General features: G+C 56.6%; 1 protein-coding gene across 3 annotated transcripts in view; it reads right to left on the reverse strand.

The window, feature by feature from the left end:
* The window catches only part of ABR (ABR activator of RhoGEF and GTPase), a 216,054-nt gene that overhangs the window by 90,596 nt on the left and 103,550 nt on the right, over nucleotides 1-21,908 (reverse strand). For 2 of the 3 annotated variants that reach the window (XM_075561252.1, XM_075561253.1), the window contains exon 2: nucleotides 19,565-19,749. In XM_075561252.1, the coding sequence (XP_075417367.1) occupies nucleotides 19,565-19,749 (185 nt within the window). Of the gene's footprint in view, nucleotides 1-40; nucleotides 789-19,564; nucleotides 19,750-21,908 lie in introns of those variants that run through there. The other variant, XM_075561255.1, reaches the window with a different exon arrangement.

Below are 21,908 nucleotides of genomic sequence, written 5' to 3' on the forward strand. Positions count from 1 at the left end.
CCCCCTCCCCACAAGCATCCAGGGCGTGTCACCATCCCACCTTCACAGCCACCAAGAAGGGGGAGCCCGCGGCCGGGCTGGTCGGGGTTCCGAGCTCACACTCCTCCAGAAGGAACACATCTTCGTCCTCCAGAACCTTGTCCAGCAAGCCTATTGCCTCCTCTTCCTCTTCCATGGCAGCCGGCGCCCGCCGAGGGCAAACAGGAAGCAGGGTCCGCGGCGGCGGCCCGGGAGGGCGGCGGGCAGGCAGGGCAGAGCGTGCCGGGCAGGCCTACACCAGCGCGCCGGCCGCGGCGCGGTCGGTCCTGGCACCTGGCCACCGGCTGGCGATGAAAGGCTCCATTATGAACCTGGCCCGGCCGCCGCTCGCCAGCCCTCCGGTGCGCCCGGCCGCGGGCCCGCCTCCCGCGCGTCCCCGCCCAGCGAAAGGGGAAGCGGGGCTTCGGGGCCGCCGCTGTCCGCCTCGGCCGCGTCGCCGCGGGGCGCTCGCCGCCGCAGTGGCCGCGGAGAGCAGCTGGCGCCCGGTGGAGGGAAAGGAAATCCCCGGCGCGGCGCCCCAGTCTCCCTTCCTGGGCCGGGCCGGGCCGGGCGGGGTGCGGGCGCGGGCGCGGGGCTCGGAGCGGGCCGGCTCTCCAGCTGTTCCGCCAGCGGCCCCGGCCGCGGCCCGGCCCCCGCCAAAGCCCGCCCTTTCTGGACGCGGAGGTTTGCGCTCGCTATGAATACACAGGAAATGCACGTCCTGACTTGCGAGGTGGAGTCGTTCCCTCTCTGTGGTCACCGGGCACGCCGGCTGGCGGAGGCTGCCGGAGCGGAGGAGGAGGAGGAGGAGGGGGAGGGGAGGAGGGGGAGGGAGGCTGCAGACAGGCCGGGCGCAGGGGGGAGGGCTGCTTCCCGGAGACAGATTTTATTTACAGCCCCTCTCCACGGCAGGGGCGGCGAGGGGAGGAGCAGCTTCCGCGCGCCCGCAGCAGCCTCCCCGGACGCACGGGGCCAACCTTGGGGTCCTCAAAGACTGAGCTGAGCCCCCTTCACCTCTGGCCTCAAGCTCCAACACCTTTGCACAAGAGGGCGGGGGCAGGCCCCACCCCCGCCAAGGCCCCGTGGGAAACCACAGTTTCCATCCCCTTGTGAAGGAAGGGCCCTGACCTGCGGCAAGGTATCAGGACCCCAAGGGCCAAGTGGCCACCTTGGACGGCCAGAGGTGGCCGTGACCCCTGCACTCACAGAGACTGCCGAGCCAAGCAATCGCATGTCCGTGGGGCTCTCACCCGCTACAAGAGGGGCTTCAGTCCCACAGAGCCAAACCTCCACAGGGCGAGGTGGGTGCCCATAACCCAGGGAGGTGGCATTCCCAGCGGGCTTCCAAGGCTGTGGTTGGCTGCCATGGTCTTGGTCCCCACCTATGGCAAAGCCACACACAGCAGCGTGCACTGCTGCCCGGTCTGAGCTAGACTCGTGAGCCATGGTCAGGCTGCTGCCACCTCTAAACCCTATCGTCTAGAGCAGCGGTTCTCAACCTGTGGGTGGAAACCCCTTTGGGGGGATTGTCCAAGGAACCTTTCACATGGGTCGACCGATTCGTAACAGTAGCAAAATGACAGTGATAAAGTAGCAAGGAAAATAATGTTATGGTTGGGGGAGGTCACTACAACATGAAGAAATGTATGAAAGGGTCGCGGCATTAGCAAGGTTGAGAATCACTGGTACAGCGGTTTGCAAGTCTGTCTCTGGGGAGCAGACCTCCCCTTGTCTGGTGGGGTTCTGCCTCTGCCCTGTAAGGTTCTATTTGGCTGTTTTGTATGTCGATCTCCTGCTTTTTTCCTTAGCTTGTCTTGGTCTGGAAGGGCTGCTGAAACCCATTCCGCATCACAGCAACGTGCAGGCAAGCCTCTGCTGGCATGCAGGGATACTGAGTATACTGCGTGTCCACAGAACCCTGGTCTCCTGCTAGGAAGGGGAGGCAGCTACCACGGAGCCGCCACGGCCCCTTTGGTGGTTAGCTAAGTGCATCCAGAAGGGCAAGTGCACCCTCTGGTCTCCTGGCCTCGCGCCTCGAGATGCACAAACGTTCCCGAGGGAAGTGTTGAGGGGAAGCACCCAGGAAAAGCTCTTTCCCAACACCAGCTCCAGGGCAGGGGTTCAAACTCCAGCATTAATGAAGGGGCTCTAAAACACTCATTGTTCCAGCCAACTACCATTGAGTCGGGGCTGACTCAGACACACACACACACACACACACACACACACACACACACCATCCCACCCACCCCCTTCCTTGTGGATTTCTGAGACTTCAACTGTTTATGGGAGTAGAAAGTCCGGCAGCTGGTTGGTTTCAAACTGCCAACCATGTGGATTGCAGCCCACCTCAGAACCACGACACCACCAGGGCTCAGACATGATGAATGAGCAAAAGTGAGCCAGGTCGGAGTAGGCTGAGCTGAGGATGCTCCCCTCAGTGCCGGCTGCCAGGGGGATTGCTAGGGGTTGTTTAGGAGAAGCCAGAAATCAAGATTCTTGGGTGAAGTGAAATCTCCCGATTTTAAAGCCATGGCAACTCATTAATACACATTTAAAACCTGGGTGCAGACCAAAGGAAACATTTGTGCCCAGAATTAGGCCCAAAGACTGGGCCCAATTGCTGTCTTTCTTCTGGAATCGGGTTGCTTCTTTGAGGGGGGGGGCATGTTTTACATGTATGTGTGTGAGCTTGTGTGTATTTCATGTGATGTGGGATGGTGGAGAAGGTTCCCTAAATACCCCCTCTGCCCATAACCTCATTATACCTGGCATTTCCTAATCAAATTCAGCTTCACATACTCCCAGCTCTTCCCTTATCTCCATAAATCTGTGTGACAGGTGCCACCGACTGGGTAGCTAATGTAAAAACTCAAGATTCTGGGTAGTGAGTGCGTCTGGGAGCTCCAGCCAACTAAAAGCCTAATTCCAATGCACATTCATATTCTTTCTCTCTGTCTCTGCAGACTCCACCCTCATCTCTAACCAGAGATTCCCTCTAGTCTCTGGAGGTTTCCAGCCCACAAAGCTTCCTGTTTCACTAAGACTCCCACTACTCCGTGGCCAGGACCAGCCAGTGTGGCTCTAAAAGATGCCCCAGGTTGTCCATGCACAAATGTCTCAGGTGTCTGCCACTGGCCTCTGATGTATCTTTCTAATCCCGTCAGGTGGTGACAGTATGATCACAGGGTGAAGACTCTTAACTGGGGGGGGGCTATTTGTAAAGGATGGTCAACCAGGTGCCACTGGGGGCTCACCTGAGCTCAGCCCCTCGCCTGGGAATGGTAACTATGAGTATACAAGCTGAGAGGAAGGTTAGGAAGGGGAAAGGGACACAGTTTGACCTGAGGTTTCCCCTCCTCCCCAACCCACCTTCCAAAGAGTCTCTAGAACAGGCATCCTCAAACTGGCCCGCGGGCCACATGCCCAGGACATTTATCTGGTCTGCCGGGTGTTTTTGCCCCATTTGGTTTTTACTTCAAATAAGATAAGTGCAGTGTGCATAAGAATTTCCTCATAGCCTTTTTCATATACTGTAGTCTGGCCCTCCAACGGTCTGAGGGACAGTGAACTGGCCCCCTGTTTAAACAGTTTGAGGACCCCTGCTCTAGAAGCTCTGAGCTCCAGATGTGGCTCCCGCCATCTGTTGGTGGCAGGGAGCCTGCCTGTGTTGGGACACAGGCTCCTCCTGGTACCTACACTGAGATATGGCCGAGGGACTGGAGGTGGGCTCTCTGAGGCCCCAAGGCTGACAGGTGATTGGTCAAGACCTGGTCCCTCTGTGGCTGGTGGTGTTCTGGCGCCACCCACACCCCATGCTCACCCTCCAATCGCTGGATTTCCCTGCCTCTTCCAGGGCTGGATTATAAATAGCAAGGGCACATCTGAAGGGCCCTGGCAGCCACAATTCCTCATTTGGTTTGGGTGGGTGAGGCTGTTCCCAGGGCTTGGGAACAACCGGGCCTGGCATTCCCCTGGGGCCTGTGTGCCAGCTCAGGGCCCGGTGCCACTGCCTCCGTTTCCTGCTCAGGCCCCAAAGGCGCTGCTCAGACTGGCTCCATGGGTCAGGACTGGCAGCTGGCCTGGGAGCCAGGCCTAAAAGCACAAGTCCCCCCTCCCCCTCTGTCCCTTCCAACACCCTGGGAGCCCAAGGCACCTTGGGAAATCCCCTGCAGTGGTTCCAACTCCATCCTCACCCCCTCACCCAGCACGGTGGTAGAATCAGTACATGCTTCTTCCCTAAGGCGCCAAACCTCACAGAAGCTGCTTCCTGAATGTTCCAAGGCAAGCCTCTCCCCCACACCCCCCACTCCTCCGGGTGGCTGGAAATTCCAGTGAGTAACTTGATGCAGAATACCCCTTCCACTGGGCACACAGATGCCACTCAGAGGCCCTGGGTCCTCGCAGTGGAGGGAAGTGACTCACAAGTCCCAAGAGTGCTCCCTCCCTTTCCCTTACAAGGCCTGAGCCCATTGTGTCCCCACCCCGGACAGGGCAGCTGCTTCAGCCTGCCTCCTGACTCCACTCTCCCAAGCCCCCCTGACGGCTTGACTCCATAGCCAGAGTACCCCCCTCTTCTCCCTGGCTCTGCGTGCTGGACTTCTTCCAGCTCCTCGGCTCCCAGTGGCCGTGGCTGTGCCGCTTCTGACCACTCCTTGGTCTCTTTCCTGGGCAGCCCTTGTCTCGCATCCCTTCTCAGGGTCGGAGCGTCACATTGAGACCAACAGCCCCCGGCAGCATCCCCAGGCCCAGAGTTTTGACACTTGAACTGAGGGCTGGACCTCTGTTCTTGGAAGTGCCCCTGAGGGTCCACAGCTCCACAGACCCAGGACCAAAAGGCGCTCCTCCTCTCTCGAGCGGCTTCCCCTTTCTGGACCTGCCCCCTCCACCCCATCCCTTTTATTTCATCCTTTTTGTTGTTCTTCCTTTTCCGGTACCAAAGCCACTACCCCAACCCAGGTTTCCAGCATCTTCCCCAGATCTGACTGCAACAAGTGTTCTTGTCTGGCCATCTGTCTGGCTGGTCGTTCATTCCTCAGACCACAGATGGCCCTCACTTCACCATCTCTGGGCCTGATGTTACAGACACACCCAGCAGACATGGCTCTCTCCATGAGAGTGCTTAGTCTATAGGGGTGAAGGCCGTGGGAACAAACAAAGCTGTGTTCTTATTGCCCAGGCACTGTGGGGACAGAAGGCAAAGTGTCTGACCCCACTTGAAGGAAAAGCTTCGTAGAAGAGGTGGCTTCTGAGTAGCGTCTTGGAGGATGAGCTTGAGGCTGAAAAATGGAGACCCCATAGAAGGGCTTCCTTGCCAAAGGAGGAGAGTCTGAGGGGCAAGGTTTCTTAACCCCAGGAAGCATGGCTGAGGACAGAGGAGGAGAGAGGCTGGAGACAGACAAACCTGCAGAAGGAGGCTGAGACCACACCAGGGAGGGACTTCCCCCCTGAGCAATGGGGGCATTGACTGAGGGTTCTGACATTTGCCAATCCCACACTCAAAGCTACTGAGGGTTTATTGTACGCACACTATCACCACCACCCCCCAAACCCAAAGGCTCCTCCTCAGACTCCTTCTCCAACCCATCACTCTCTTAGCCACTCAGCCAATCAACAAGTGTGAATTGCCTACTGTGCACCAGGCAGGCGCTCTGGTTGCATAGGGTGCTAAATGCAAGGTCAGCAGTTCAAAACCACCAGCCACTCCGAGGGAGAAAAAGAAGGTTTCCTACTCCAGTAAACACTTACAGTCTCAGAAACCTACAGGGGCCGTTCTACCCTGTCCTATAGGGTGGCCATGAATCAGAAATGACTTAATGGCAGTGGGTTTGGTTTTGTCCTGCCCAACGGGCCCTGTGCTGGTATTCAGAAGGCAGTCACAGACGGGCACTCTGCCTGGCTTCATGGAAACAACAGTCTCTTCTTGGGGGCAAACTGATCTTTAAGAGCCAAGGCAGTGGCAGGGGAGGGAGGTACAGAGGGTGGGACAGTGGCAGGGGAGGGGCAATATAAGGGAGGGGTGTACTCTCAGAACTACGAAGCTGGGGTATAGTTCTTCTGGGAAGGATAGAAAGACAACATCTATTTTGATTTTCCATATCCTGTGATTCAGCATGTCTACTTGAAGGAACTCTTTCAGCAAGACATTTCTCCAAGGACATAGAAAAAGATGCACTGACCATCACTGCCTTGGTGTCCAAGGCTGCAGGCGGCCCACATGTCTTCTCAGAAGGGGGTGGCACGAGTGAACCACGGGCATCCATACAGCGAAATGTCGCACAATCAGGAGGCACCACGGGGCAGATCTTTAAATATCGATATGTAAGATGTCGAAGCGCATTAAGTCAATTAGCAAAAGCAATTGGCTTAATTGTATGGGAGTAGGAGGGGGGTGTTGAGAGTAAGGATGTGATGGGATTCCAGGAACATACCCAGCTCTACACTGTAGGCACATACAATAAGACGGAGCACACAAACAATTCTGAACAGAGGCAGCTCTACATGGTGGCACGTAGGGAGCCTTCCACTTTCTGTATCACGTATTTCTGTAAAATTAGACACGTTGGTGACGCAATCAGGGAAAAGAAAGAAGTTAAAAAAAGAAGTATGGGGAGCGCTATGACTGGGAAAGTGGAGTTGACTCTGGGCACAAGTCAGGCACCTTGGAGGCAGCCGGGGGCGGGGGTCATGGAAGGCTCTGCGGGGGAGGGGGCATGGAAACTAAGACCTCGTGCCCGCCTGCCTTTACTGAATGATCCAATGAGAAATTCTACAGGGGACTCATGAGTGGAAAAGAGGCGGGGATGTGAGCCCCGATCATATTCCCACGGAATCCAGACTTCCTGGAGTCAGAGGCTAGAGGACCACTCCTCACCCTCTCCTGCCCCAAACAATCGAAACAAAATTGCCCTGCGATGAGATGATCTTTCAACAGTGAATAGACATCACCCCTGAAGCCTCCTTTATACCAAACAACCGTTTATAGTCATTAGAAAAGAATGTCTGCCCTGAACCGATATTCTTTTAAAGACTCATCCATATGGCTGCTGGAAAGCCCACAGGGAGTCCTACTCGGTGCCTTGGGGTCGCTGAGAGCCAGAGTGGACCCCACACTGGGGAGTTTCTGTGGGATGGAAGGACACAGCAACTTGACAGGTTAGATGTGAAGAAGCTCGGGGCCGTGCAGCTCAGTGGTGACGGGATCAGTTGGAGAAGCCCAGCAGGAAGAATGTCCCCAATGTCACCGGATTTTATGTGTCGAAACTGCTGCATTGGTAAAGGTGTCCCTTTGTATATTTTCACAAACAGAAACAACAACGAAACACGAGTAAAGAGTAAGCCAGCCAGCGGGGCTTAGGGACTGAGCAGGAGGAAACCGTGTGGGGCAACAGTGAATTGCATTCAGCCAATAGTGATGCGAACATACAAACCTCTGCCTTCTGATTGATTCTGACTCCTAGGGACTCTAGAGGGCACAGTAGAACTGCCCTCCCGTGGGTTTCTGAGACTGCAAATCTTTACGAGAACAGACGGCTTCCTCGTTCTCCCCTAAGCAGCGGCTGGCTGGTTTGAACTGCTGACCTAGGGGTTAGCAGCCCAAGCATATATGCCAGGAACAGTTCTAGGCATTGGGGACCACAATGAGCAGAAGTTTGGTGGGGAAAAAAACACCCTGACAAAAGTCCTCCCTCCTGAAGCTCAGCTATAAGCAGCAGCCAAGGGGTCAGGTCAGGCAGAGCTGTCACAGGCTGAGGGCGGGATGCTAGGCTAAAACCAAAGGAAAGGCAGTGCAGGGTGGAGTAAGGGGCTACCTTCAATGCCTCCCTCCCTCTGACAGCAGATAACTTTCTGAAACATTGCTCATTCTGGCCTAGCAGGAAGCCACCAAGTCAGACCAAACAAGGACTGCGGGCCCTAGCTAATGACTCAGCCCATCGAACACCATAACACACCTAACAGCATCGGCTTCTTACCTTCCCAAAAATGGCCAGCCGCGTTCTTATCCAGAGCCTAGTTCTTATCCCTTCCCTAGGTCTCTCTCTCCCGCCCTCCTCACCCCTAACCCCCATCCCACCCCCAATCAAGGCCCACCTCCTGGAAGATTTTCTGGCTTGAAGGAGCTTTGGGGCCCAACAAGAACCGAGCCCACAGGTGGGACGGCTACGACCACGGACAGCACCAGAGCCATCACATTCCCTGCCAACCTCCCCTCTGAGACAGTCCCAAAGAGGCAGTTCCACCCTGTCCTATAGGCTCACTATGATTTGGCATGGACGCGACGGCAGTGAGTGAGTTATAGAACCGCTAAGAAACAATCATATGCCCAGATCAATTATGTCGAGTAAACGTTAGGTGTAAGCCAGTACATGCTATTGTGTGCGTGGTCAAACAAAGCCACAGACTGGCTGCCCACCCCTCTGGACACTGCACTGGAATCCTAGTTCCGTGTGACTTAGCAGAGTCATCTGGGTTCCCCGTACCGCAGTCAAATGAGGCTCATTACGGCACCCACCCTGGTGTTGCCACAGCATGGGGACTAGGTGAGTTGGTGCCTGTAGAGCAGAACCTGGCCTACATGACGTCTTCAGTCCAGCCTGTTAACTCATGATCACTCCGTGTGTGTCCGAGGGGAACTGTGCTCTGTTGGATGTTCAATGCCATCGTCTTTCAGAAGCCAAGTCCCAGCCCTTTCCTTTGGGGGCTCTTCTAGATGGATTCGAACTACCCACCCTGAGGTTAGCGCAAGTGTTTGCATACACTAGGATTCAAGCCTTCAGCAAAAATCAAAAGGCAAACCCAAAGCCATTGCCACCAAGTGAATGCCAACCTGTGGCAAGCCCAGGACTTAGAGAGTCAGACTAAGCTCCAGACGTTGGGTTTACGCTGCCAGCCTTCTGCTTCTGCATTTTGCTTAAAGGCAAATGGTTTACACCACCTGGGGACGTCAGGCCCACGGCCATCGAGTGGATTCTGACTCACAATGACCCGACAGGACAGAGGAGAAACACTTATGAGGGCTTCCTAGTTGGTGGACCTTACAGACCAATGTTTACAGTTAGAAACCCCTGTGGGTTATGTGGTGTTGGGCTACAAACCAAAAGGTCAGCAGTTCGAGACCACCAGATTCTCTGAGAAACAAAGAGGAGGCTTCCTACTCCACTAGACGACAGTTAACAGTCTTGGAAACCCACAGGGGTAGCTTCACAGTGTCCTATGCAGTTGCGATGAGCTGCCACCGACTCGATGGCATGCGTTCGTTGTTGGTGCTTGGAGAGGGTGGCAGGCGACGGAGTGTTAATCTTTATGGAAGCAGACCACTTCACCGACTGGTGGGCTTCAACAGCGGATCTTTTTAATTAACTCACTGTGCCACCAGGCTCCTTGCGGGGTCCCCAGGGAAGAGAAATCAAGCGCTTCGCGTGAGGTGGATGGTTCCCATGGTTGCTAGGAAGGCTGGTTGCCTGATGCAGGGTAGCCCTGGGCTTGGAAGCACAGTCTCCTCACCGGTGAAAGGCTCTCCTGTCCATAGTAAGCGCCAGCCTCGGCCGGTCCTCCCCAGGGCAGCAGCTCATTACCTGCCCACTGCCGCTCAGCCTCAGCTGGAATCGGAGTGTTCTCAGTATTTACTTAAAGCAACGCCTTCCTCACAGTAGCTCCATTCTCACCCTATCCCCTTCGCCTGGGCAATGCCTTCACAACACTCCAAAGGCACAGAGCCAAGGCTGCCAGGAGGCTCCCCCAGTCTGTGCTCAGCTGGTAACCACATGGTTGGCAGCTCAAAGCCCCACTGCAGGACCTCGGAAAGAGACTGCCTGTGGAAAGAACACAGCCCTGAAAATCCCATGGGGCAGTTCGACTCTGCAAACTGCCAAAGTGACAAACCTAAAATGACTCCAAAGTGACAAACCCACCACGACAAGAGTCAAAAACGAAAGGCAAAGAACTCACACTCACTGTCCTCGAGTCCATGCCGGGGGTAGAACCGCCCTGTGAGTTTCCCAGACTGTCCCTCTTTGTAGGAGTAGAAAGCTTAGTCTCACGGAGCAGCTGGTAGTTTCGAACTGCTGACCTGGCAGTTAGCAGCCCAACGCATAACCAAGATGCCACGAGGGCAGAGGGCATAAAACGACACACAGGGAGCCGTCTCTCCCACACCCTCGCGCCAGTTACCCTCCCTGGTAGCACATTATCCTTCTAGGATTTAGACCTGCTCCGTAAGAGTGAGTCCCAGAGACACCTGTCCACATAGCCTGACCCTTTTGGATGATCGTCCCTGGAAGACCCGCGATCTTGACCCGTCAGTCACCTGGGCCCATTGACCTGCACGAAATGTACTCAGAAGAAGCCCTGGTGGGGTAGTGGGTTACCCACTGGACTGCCAACCTCAAGGTTAGCGGTTCAAAACTACCAGCTGCTCCTTGGGAGAAAGAGGGGCCTTTCTGCTCCTGTAAAGACTTACAGCCCCGGTAACTCCCCGGGGCAGTTCTACTCCATCCTATGGGGTCGCTGTGAGTCAGAATCTCCTTGATGCTAGTGAGTCCAGTGAGTTAGTGTTCTCAGAAGGAGCCCTAGTGGCACTGCTGGGTGAGCTTCAGACTGACTGCCAACCACAAGGTTGGCAGTTCAAACACACCAGCTGCTGCAAGGGAGAAAGGAAGCTATCTGCTCCCATACAGACTTACAGCCTTGGGAGCCCCATAAAGGCCAATGAGCGTGAGAATCGAGTCAAGGACGGTAGTTTTCAAAGTGTTTTCAGAGCATGCACTTGTTATGATACACTGTTGTTAGGTAGCAGCCGTCGACTCACAGTGACCCAAAGTACAGCCAGAACCAAACACCGCCGGAGGCTGCGCCGTCCTCACCATGGCGGTGATGTTCACGGCCGTGGTGGCAGCCACTGCGTCAATCCAGCTTGCCTTCCTCTTTTTCGCTGCCCTCCACTCTACCAAACACGATGATGTCTTTCTCCAGGGACCGGCCTCTGCCGATACCATGGACACAACGTGCGTCAGATGAATTCCCTCCATCCTCACCTCCAAGGAGCATTCTGGCTCGAAGTCTTCCAAGACGCACCTGCCCGTTCTTTCGGCAGGCCACGGCATCTTCAGTAGCCTTCGCCAGCACCCAAATTCAAACGCACCGATTCTTCGTCCAGTCTCCCGTGGTCACTGCCTGACCATGCGCGTGGGAAGAGACTGAAAATGTCCTGACTTGGGTCAGGTGCACTGTCACCCTCCAAGTGACATCCTTGCTTTTGAACCCTGTAAAGGAGCTCTTTGTGCGGCTGGTAGACCCAACGCGATGCCTCATGAGATCTCGACAGCGGCTTCCATAAGCACTGGATTATGGATCCAGGCAAGATGAAATCCTGGACAACTTCGACCTTTTCTCCACGTGTCATGGGGTTGCCTATCAATCCAGTTGTGCAGATTGTTGTTTTCTTGACGTTGAGTTGTAATCCACACAGAAAGCTGCAGGTCCTGATCTTGTTACAAGAGTCAAGAGATGCCACAAGAGTCTTGTTACCACAGCAACCGGACACGGCCACACCCCCTGGGAGAGAAACTCCCCACACCCCCTGAGAACCTCTGTTCTCATTCTTCAAGCCTCCCAATTGGGAGCAGTTCTCAGGGGGGAGATCTGCTCCCCCAGGAGATAGCAGGCAATGTTGGGGAGCATTTTTGGTTGTCACATCTGAGGGCTGCTACAGAACATCCCACAATGCTCCTGACAGCTCCTGTCACAAAGAATTATCTAACCTCAAACCCCCAGCAGGGCCGGGGGTGAGAAACCCTGCCCTAGACACACCCAGACCAGGAAACCAGGTTCTGGAGGGGACGAGGGGAGGGGTGGGTGAGTGCTTACCAGCTCGGGGACACAAGGGGCTTGGCACCATTGTGTCTGTATTTCCCTGGCATCTCCCACCTTCCTCAGCACCATCAGCCCCTGCTGGTGGGTCTGTGCCCAGCAAGGTGGGCCCAGGATTTTAAAGGGAAACAAACCATCCCAGCAGGGGGGTGGGAGATAGGCACTTAGGGGACATGTGATAAGTGGCCCAAAGCAAGGTATGCATAATACATTTGGGGAGGGGGAGTTGATTTTGCCCACCCACCCCCAAGGCATTTTCATACACTCACCATGCTAATTTAAAACACACAGACAATCAGAAAGATCGTAGTGTGTGCTCAGAGGTTGGAAAGCAAGCTATAACAGGTGCTGCATTTGCATACAAATGGGGTAAATGGCTTTCTCCATAAACTTCCTCTTCCCTGCCTCTCTCTTCCTCCAGAGCAGCCTCTGCGGGGCAGGGTTGAGGTCCCTGCCAGGACTGGAGCAGGGTGGAAAAACCCATGGACCCTCAGAGAAGTGGAGCTCACCCCCAAGGAGAGCTTCAAATGCAAGTGTTGCCTCAGGAGGGTCTGCCTCTGTGTGGACGCAGCACTGGGCAACCCGCTGCCATTTCCTTCACGCTGCCCTCAGCAGTCTTCCAGGTAAGGACTGACTGCAACAGGCTGCCCCAAAAGGCAAAACCAGGAAGTTTTGGCTCGTGTTCTGAAGGTGTGGAAAAAGCACCAGTCACAAGTTCCCTGCCACCGGCAGGCCGTGTGACCTCAGTGGGTTATGTAACCTCTCTGTGGCATGGTTTCCACACCTGTAAAACGGGGCAACCACAGTGCCATGTTGGGAACCACATGGGCTGATTTCTAGAAAAAGCTGTAACGGTGTTTGCCTGAGGCTCCGTGGGGTAAGCACTGATCACATGGTTGGCCTTTTAAACCCACCTGGTGCTCCTTGGCAGAAAGGTGAGGCTGTCTGTCCCACAAAGATCGACCGTCTGAGAAATGCTTAGTCCAGAGGGGTGTTCTGAGTCAGAATCGACTCGGTGGCAGTGGGTTTGGCCTTTGTTTGTAATAACAGTGCCTGGCACTTAGGAAGCACTATGAAAATGTTTCCGGTTTTTCATCCACTCTTTGTGCAGACAGGCAGGAGGCTGAGGGCTCTGGGTGGCCCTCCAGATAGAAGGGGCTAGGCTGTCACGCCCTGGGCAGGCAGTCAACAACAGGAGCACTTAGGATGTAGGTGAAGAAAAGCTACTCGGGCCTCACGAGCTCCCACTAGTGGAGAAAGTAGGCGACGACGAGGGGAATCAGTCCACTGGCTGGGAGCCAGGCAGCCCATAAATGCTCATGGGTGAGCCACAGATCCCAGGGGCCACCTAGCTGTCCACAGGAGGGTCACCTCTTGCCTGGCATGTAGGTAGTGCGAGGGCCCGTCTTGTGCCTTTCACAGAGCTTATTTCGGGGGCAATGTGATACCTGGTAACCTGAACATTTGGCCTCCTGGCCCCCTCCTCAAAAACTCAGGCCCTCGATGCTCAAGAGGGGCTCTGGCTCACCTCCCCATCGCACTCACAGAGCCCAGGACAAGCAGTGAGCAGTGGCCTGTACAGAGCTGGTGTTGCTTTGTGAGTGGTTGTCCTGGCAGAAGCAGGATGGGTGTTTAATGGTGATCCACACACACATCAGGGAGGGAGGTCCAGGCAGCAGGGGAAAGGCCCAGGGAAGACAGGTGTGAAAGGGGGGGCCTAGGCCTGGCTGGCAAAGCAGATGAGGGTGTCTGCTAAGCAGAGAAATGAGGACCACAACCAAGGCATTGAATCAGGAGGGAGGGAGGAGGGAGGCCAGGCAGCGGGCCCGAAAGCCTGGTCCCAGAGCTTCCCTGGCTTCTACCAGGACAAGCCAAGGAGCCCCCTGAGCCCAAGGAGCCTCATCCACACGTAGGCCCGTGCTCCTGGTGGTAGGAACAAGTCACAAGTAGGGAAGCCTGTGGGTTATGGCATGGCACCTGTGCCGGATGCAGAAAGGGAGAGGTGAGGAACAAGGCTGCCAAGACCAAGCAGTTGGCAGCTAACCATCCCCACCATTTAAGAAGCTCCTGGCTCCTCACATGGCCTCTCCATGACCCAGAGGCAGTGCCCTTGCTTTGCCACCTCAAACCCCAAGCTCAAAGCTTCAGCCAGGACCAAGGGAGGGCAGAGGAAGGAGCCCTTCTTCCCGCCTCCATCCTGAGGCTGCATGTGCCCGCCCCAGCCTCCTCCTGGCCATCCCAGCCCCACTCGGTTCAAGGCCACAAACACCCAGTGAGCTCTGGGCCAACTTGAGCTGGGAGACGCTGATGGGAACCACATAGACAAAAGCCATTGGAGTCCTTGGCATTCTGGACCTCCTGATCTCGCAAGCTGGCCACCTGGCCCAGCCATTCCAGAAAACCATCCTGACCGCCACGGAGTTAAAGCGGACTCATAGATCCCTATGGGACGGGGCAGAACTGGCCCTGTGGGTTTCCAGGCTGTATATCTTACAGAAGCAGAAAGCCTCTTGTTTCTCCTGTGGAATGGCTGCTGGGTTCAAACTGCTGACTTGTAGATAGCAGCCCAACACCTAGCCCACTCCTTATCAGGTCTCCCATCAGGGAAGGGATTGACAAGGCAAGGAGACACAGGCTGTGGCCTCAGAGAGACCACCGTTGATACGCAGTCCAAGCTGCGACTGACCAAGGGGATGTCGGGAGCCTGGGGAACAGGATGTTCCGCTGCAGGGGCGTCACTGACTGAACAGCGGCCAAGAGCCTCACAAGCTGAATGATCTTATGCAAGGGGTGTCACCCTTCCATGCCTCAGTTTCCTCAACTGAAAAATGGATCTGACAGTAGCACCGACCTCGTGGGACTGATGGGATTCAGAATATGAGGACCGTGGACAGGCTCCCCCTCGGAGCTGTGCTGATGGTGAGGAGGCAGGGGAGGAAGAGGAGAGGGTCAGCCTGGCGGTCACTTCTCTACCCGCAGCTCTGGACTCCCTTGATGGCTGGCGTCAGAGCCCCAACACTCAGCACTTCATCAGACACCCTTTGACCTGGGTACCATAGAAATGGCAGGCTGGGTTTGACACTGAATGGTATCACCTAATCTGTTTCTAGTACCAGGAGCTGCACTGGTACCATCTAGTCTAGCCTGACCCACGGTGACCTCAGAGGGCAGCACCATGCTCCGCAAGGTCGTCAGGACTGAAAGGACCAGACCTTCGGTTGGCAGCTGATGTATCAACCCAGGGATTCTATCGACTTTACAATTCAGAAGGTGCACCGCCAATGCCGCACCCTGACCCCATCTCCCAGAAGCCCCAGGAGAGCTGCGAGCAGCCAGCAGGGGCTTCTCAGTGCCCTCACTGTGCAGACGAGCCAACTGGTGTCCAGGAGGGTGGGTGATATCCCTCAGGCCACATAGCTGGGACTGTGGCCTTGTGGCCCTTTGTACTGAAGCTCCTGGGAGGGGTCCGGAGAAGTCTGAGGCCTGTGGGAGCAAGCTTCTCCCTAAGACCATCACCCTGGCTGAGCCAAAGGAGCCCCTCACTCATCAGCTGAAGTGAAGCATCCATCCCCGATTCCCTCCTGCCCTGTCCAGGCCCTTCTAATGTGACCCCTTTCAGAGCAGTTGTTAGTAGCAGCCAGACCCCAGCTAGTTCTTCGGGTTTCAATAGCAGTGTAGAGACTGTTTTCATTGGTTGCCTTTTTAGCAGTAGATCCCCAGGCCTTTCTTCCTAGCCCCCCTTAGTCTGGAGGCCCTGCTAAATAAAACCTGTTCAGTCTCACAGCACCATTCAAGCCTCCCCTGACAGACAGGTAGTGGCTGCCCATGAGGCGCACTGGCCAGGAATCAAACCCAGGTCTCCTGAACCAGAGGCAAAGCATCTACCACTGCTCCACCACTGCCGAGGATGATGTCTGTCTCCAGGGACTCGTCTGTCCAGACAGCATGTCCCAAGTACATGAGAAGAAGTGTCGCCATCTTTGCTTTCAAGGAGCATCCCGGCTGCCTTGTTTTCAAGACAGATGTGTCCCTGTTCTGGCAGTGGAAGGCACGTGCAGTCTTCTTCGCTGGCACCGTGGTTCGGATGCGCCCGTTCGTCTTCAGTCCTCCCTACTCACTGGCCAGACTTCACATGCGAACAATGTGCTCTCAAATCCCACAGGGTCTGCTCAGAGGCACCCTAGTCCCCAAGGTAGCACCGGCCCTTCCTCATACTTTAAAGAGGACGTCCGCAGCAGATCTGTCCCGCCCGACACCTGTTTGATCTCTTGGTCGTTGCTCCCATGGGTGCCCATCGCGGGTTGAGTGCAGGCTTTTCGCTGTTGATCGTGGTGTTGCAGACTGGTCCTGCTTTCAGGAGCTTGGCTTTCCTACGCCGAGATGCAGTCCATCCTGAAGGCTGCAGCCTTTGGTCTTTCTTTACCCACCAGGGCGCCAAGTCCTCTGCGCTTTTAGTAATGCGGTGTCATTTGCATATTGCAGGTGGTGGACAGCCCTTCCGCCCATCCTGATGCTGTCGCCTCCTTTGCCTAGTCCGGCTTCTCAGACTCCGTGCTCAGCACACAGCCTGAAGGAGTGTGGTGAGAGGATTCAACACGCCCCCTTTCCTGACGTTAAATCAAGCAATAGCCACTTGCTCTGTTTGAACTACCTGTATGCACAGGCTTCGCACAAGCACAACAGAATGTTCTGGAATTCTCTTTCTTCGCAATATGATCCATAATCTGTTATGATCCACGCAGTCAGTGAAACACAGGCGAGTATCTTTCTGGTATTCTCTGCTGCCAGGCAAAATCCACCGGGTATCAGTGACGATATTTTCCTCGCTCTGTGTTCTCATCTGGAATCCACCTTGAATTTCAGGCAGTACCCTGCCGATGTGCTGCTGTAACCACCTTTGAATTCTGCCACCACTTTTGAATTCTCTTCAGCTAGTCCTACTTCACTCACTGCCATCCAGACGATGCCCACTCACAGCAACCCTTCGGGACAGGGTAGAACTGCCCCTGGGGGGTTCCCACTGTCATTCTTCACGGGAGTCGAAGGTCTCATCTTTTTCCCTTGGAGTGACTGGTGGTTTTGAACTGCTGATCTTTCGGTTAGCTGCCCGATACAGCACGACACCACCAGGACTCCAGCTCAGTCCTACTTAGCAACGAGGAAACCTCGGAGGCTCAGGGTTGTGACACTCGCCCCAAATAGCTCACATCATTTGCTGGGTTTGGGAGAGTCAGGCCAAACCTGGCGCTTCCAGGCATGAGTTGGCTGACCATCTGAGGGTGGAGGGTCCAACTAGCAGGCCTTACCCGAGCCCGGATATCTGAGTATGTAGAACAATTGTCCGATCGGGTCCAAAAAAAACCCCTATGTTCTCAAGGTCTCAACAGGAAGCCTGGCAGGGGAGGAGGCCAGCCTGGCCAGCTGAGCACAGCCAAGTAGCAAAAAACCTGGCCTTTTTAACCAAAGTATTTCTCCAAACACTCATCTATTAATACTCTTGCGGTATGACTGGGGCTCTCGACCACAAGGTCAGGAGTTCAAAAGCACCAGAAGCTCCAAGGGAGAAAGAGGAGTCTTTCTACTCCCGTAAAGGGTTACAGTCTCAGAAACCCACAGGGGCGGTTCTATCCTGAGCTATAGGATCCCTATGAGTCAGCATGGACTGGAGGGCAGGGAATTTGGTTGGGTTGGGGAGGCACCCCAAATATAAACAGCAATACTTAAAATGTCCACTAGGTGGGACCAGTGGTGCAGAAATGCCACTCCAGCACAGCAGGTAGCTCAGGCCAGAGGAGGAATGGGCTGGAATCTTTGGCTAGGATCTGTAGCTTTCTACCTCCAGTCAAAAGTGTGGATCCTGGAGTCCCCAAGAGCTCTGGGGGCCAGCTTTGGTACACCAAGTCACTCTGTTGCAACTCTCTCAGTGCAAACTCCTTAAACCTTAAACTCCTTAAAAAAGTTGTTCTCCCTAGGGGCCTGAAGTGAAGCCACAGCCCCCAAAGGTGGGAGTATGGGCCCAGGATACCTGCAGCCTGGCTCCTGGGAGAGAGCTCCGGACAGGCCCTTTCCTTAGGGGACCTCACCTGGATGGACAACACTCCAGCAAGGTGGCCATGTGAGGAGGAGGAGGGGGAGGAGGAGGAGGGGGAGAGAAGCAAGTGACCACAACCCCCTTTTGGCCAGCAAGCCACTGAATTCATTTGGCCAGAGGCTCCTAACTCACAGCCAGTTTTCCCCAATGAGTCGCTCCACACTCTTACATTAAGGCCTCTGAGACCATCGTCCGAGGTGGGCGCGGCGTTTTCTCCTCCTTGCTCCCCCTTACTTCATTTCAGTGCAGGTTTCAGAACACCCTTCTCCCTCAGTGGCAAAACCTGTCCCTGCATGGCCAAGATGGCGCTCTCTAGCCCCCTACCCTCCTCAGGATGGTAATATCAGGCAATCCTAGAACTGCTGCCTGGGCTGGGGGTAGGGGAGAGGCTGAACTTGACCAAGGGCCTCTGGAATCCCCTCCACCTCCCATCGCCCCCTACCCTCCAAACTCAAAAGGCAGCCTGACAGCCCGCTCTCTGTTGCCATGGCAACACTGTGGCTTCCCCCAGTGGGAAGCCCGTTGTTACCAACCCTTGTTGCCAAAGGCTCTCACAGTCGCCATCTACCACCCCGGGGTGTGAAGAGGGGGTGAATGCTCTTTGAGGGGTGGAGGCTGGCCAGGGGGCTGGGGAGGGAGGAAGCAGAAAGATCAGAAAGAAATGGTGGGGTCCAGCCAGGCAGGGGGAGGTGCCAGTCCCTGCAGGAGGGAAAAGCATCTCACAGCATCTCAGTGACAGCTCCTCGCGGTGTCTGGGAGAGGAAAGAGGAGCCCCAAAACACCTCCCTGGGCAAGCCCTTAATCAAACAGACCCGTGAGCTCCCCAGCCCCCCTCCCCGTATTAACCCCTCCCAAAGGAACAGCTTTGGTTCTTCCCCCTGACTCCAGAAAGAGCCTCCCCCTCTGGGAGTCTCTCTGCCTTGTCAGCCCTTTGGTCTGAGACCCCGCACGCACCCCAGACCCAGGCTGGAAAAGGCAGGCAGCCCCGCCACCAGGAGCCAGCATGAATTATGAGGGCCGTAATGCTCCGCGAGTTCTGATCCCCCCCCTGTCTCTGCATATTCTCAACAGTGCTCGCTAGATGCTTCTCTTCCTGGGCAGGGCGCCTGCTTCTGCTGAGGGGAGGGGGAAGAGACCTCAGGGTTAACACCCCTCCCCCCAAATCAGTGGAGTGGGACCCTCCAAGCTCTGGCTGCTGCAGGGCTACTCAGCCCACCCTTAGTCAGGGAGCAAGGTGGGCATGCGACAGGAAAACCCTGCGGCGGGAAGGGTCTGGTTCCTCAGAGCATCCCCCCCCCGCAGCAGAGGCAATGAAAGGTGAGACAGAGAGGGCGCCCAGGAGGCACAGGGGGCAGATGGTGGAGGGGAGGGTGAGTCCGTGTGGGGGTGGCTGAGTGAGCAGCAGGGGGGGAGAGGGGGGACCATACAAGGCCCAGTCTGATAGCCACAGCAGCCAGCTCCAGATATCCCCAGGGACGTCCCGTGACAGCTCTGCAGCCAGGCAGGCCCCCAGTCACCTTACCACTCCCCCACCTCCATTCGGGGTCCCCTCACCGCAAGTCCAGAGGGCAAAGCAGGTGTACTTACCCCAGGTGCCAGTCCCTCCGGGGGGGTGGGGGAGATTCTGTCCCCGCTGCCCTGGCTGCGGGCGCTGAGCTGGGGCGACATGGTGGGCGACTCGTCGATGTACGGCATGGTCTCCGAGCCCTCTTGGGGCCCCTTCGGCTCCTCATTCCCCTCTCCGTCGTAGTCCTCTGCCCCGTAGCTGAAGTCTGAGACGAGGAACAGGAAGGGCCACTGAGAATCCTCCACCAGGGCTGCCAGGGACTGGTAGCGCAGTGGGCGCCGGCGGCGGCCCCCGGCTGCCATGGCCCGGCCACACCAGGCACGGCCCGCGGCGCTATGCGGGGGCTCCGGCTGCAGCCAGGAGCCGGGGAGGCATGCGCTGCCGCCGCCGCCACCAACTGAATTGCATGTCAGCCGCGGCGGCTCCCGGCGCTGCCTCCTTCCCTCCTGCCGAATTCCAAGTCTAAAAATTAACAGGGGGAGCAGGAGCGGGACGCGTCCAACTCTCCCCTCTGAGTCACCATTTTGCTTTTTATAGGGAATAAGGAGGTGGGGGCGGGCCAAGCGATGTCACTTCCTGAGCCCCTCCTCCTTGGGTACCAATTGTACACAGAGCCCAAGCCCTGCAGGGGGGCTCGAGCAGGTTTGGGGTGGGGTGGGGTGGAGAGACGGCACCCAAGGGAGCCCGAAGCCCTCTGAACAAGGCCCCGTGCAGGTCAGAGCGAGGCTGGCAGCGTGTGGGCGGGAGGCCCGCCGAGACCTGGCGGGGACACGCTAGAATGGGCGTCCTCAGTAGCAGGCGCCCATTTCTATCATTTCAATGCAGGCCTCCTTCGGAGAAGGAGGGGAGAGGAGGCGACAGGAGGCTGGAGCTGCCTCGAACCCCTCTCTCTCTCTTCCAGAGCCCACGCACATGCATGCCCTCCTGGGGCCCCAGGCTGGGTTGGCCCTAGTGCAGAGAGAGCTCCTCAGCCCTGACAGGCCCTGGAGCAGGCCCCAGAGGTGAGGGGCTATCCCACCGCTGCCCAGACCACCGTGCTGTGCTGTGTCCAGCGGACTGGAGGTGCCTATGGGGCCTGCTTATCCCCGAGCAAGGTCTAGGGCTACACCAGCACCATAGACCCCCAGCGGGAGCCAGGCACCAGATGGGTAACTGGAGGGCCACCAGCCCCAGCCTCAGCCCTCGGGGCCCACAGCCGCCCCGTGAGGGCAATGGGGCTCCTCATGGCTCTGCCTGACTAAGGGCCACATCCTTTTGTGAACACCTTCCTCCGGACACCAGGCCCTGGGCCAGGCACACCTGTACCTCCGGCTGTCTTCTCTCGCCTAGACAGATGCTCAGGGTCCTGGCTGCCCCCTTACTGGCCCCCTTGTTGACCTGTCCCTTTGTTCTTGAGCCCCCGGGGCTGACGTGGGAGAGGGGGGTGGTTCCTCGTGTGTCTCACAGGGTCCCTAACATCCATGGGCTGCCTGGGCATGCTCTCCTCTCCAGAAGTGGTCGAGGGAGTGGAGGGGTGTGGGGCCAGGGCCAGCTCTGAGACAGCCAAGTTCTCCACGAGGACCCGGCTCTTCCTCCCGGGCACAGCCAGCCCTCGGGCAGCCAGCAGCAGAGAATGGTGTCAGCAGGTCACCAGGGTGGTCAGGCACACCAGGGCCACGTTCAAGTCCATCTGGCTCTCTGGCAGCTGAGGCCCTACTCCAGTGTCATGACGGCACCTGCTCGGGCTGACTGACCTCCTTCCCAGGCCCTGCCCTGATGCCCCGATAAGCTGTCAGGGGTGTGTGGACGCTTCTTCCCCTCAGAGCCTGTATGCCCAGAAGAACCACAGGGCCTGGAACCACCACACCACCACCCTGCCCACCCTACCCCTTACCCCCAGCCATGCACTCTGGACACAGGGTCACTGCCTGGGAACCACCAGGCTGGGATGGGGACTGGCCAGATCCTGACATTCTGAGCAGCGGAGAGGCCCTGCTGCTCACGGGCCCATCCCATTCCAAAAGGAGGCTGGATGGGCTGACAACTTGCACTCAGATGTCAGCCCAAGGGTCGAGGGTCTGAGCCACTCTGTGCTGCCACCAAAGACATGCCCGGCCACCTCTGCCCACCAAGGTGGCTCCCAACTGCCCTACTGACAGTTGGGGTCTATTGACAAGAAGGTATGGTGGACCCTGGCCAACAGTTCCCAGTCCAGCAGGTCACCTGAGTCTCTGAAACATCGACCAACTCCATGAATCACACACCCAGAACCCTTCTCTGCAGGTACTGCCCAAGGGCAGGGCAGGAGGGGACAGAGGGGGTGTGGCTAACCTCTCTGCAAAATTCCATGCCACAGCGGGACAGCCACTCTCTCCTGGGCACACC

Source organism: Tenrec ecaudatus, chromosome 10 (genome assembly GCF_050624435.1).
Source record: "Tenrec ecaudatus isolate mTenEca1 chromosome 10, mTenEca1.hap1, whole genome shotgun sequence".
In the NCBI taxonomy this organism is placed as follows: Eukaryota; Metazoa; Chordata; class Mammalia; order Afrosoricida; family Tenrecidae; genus Tenrec; species Tenrec ecaudatus.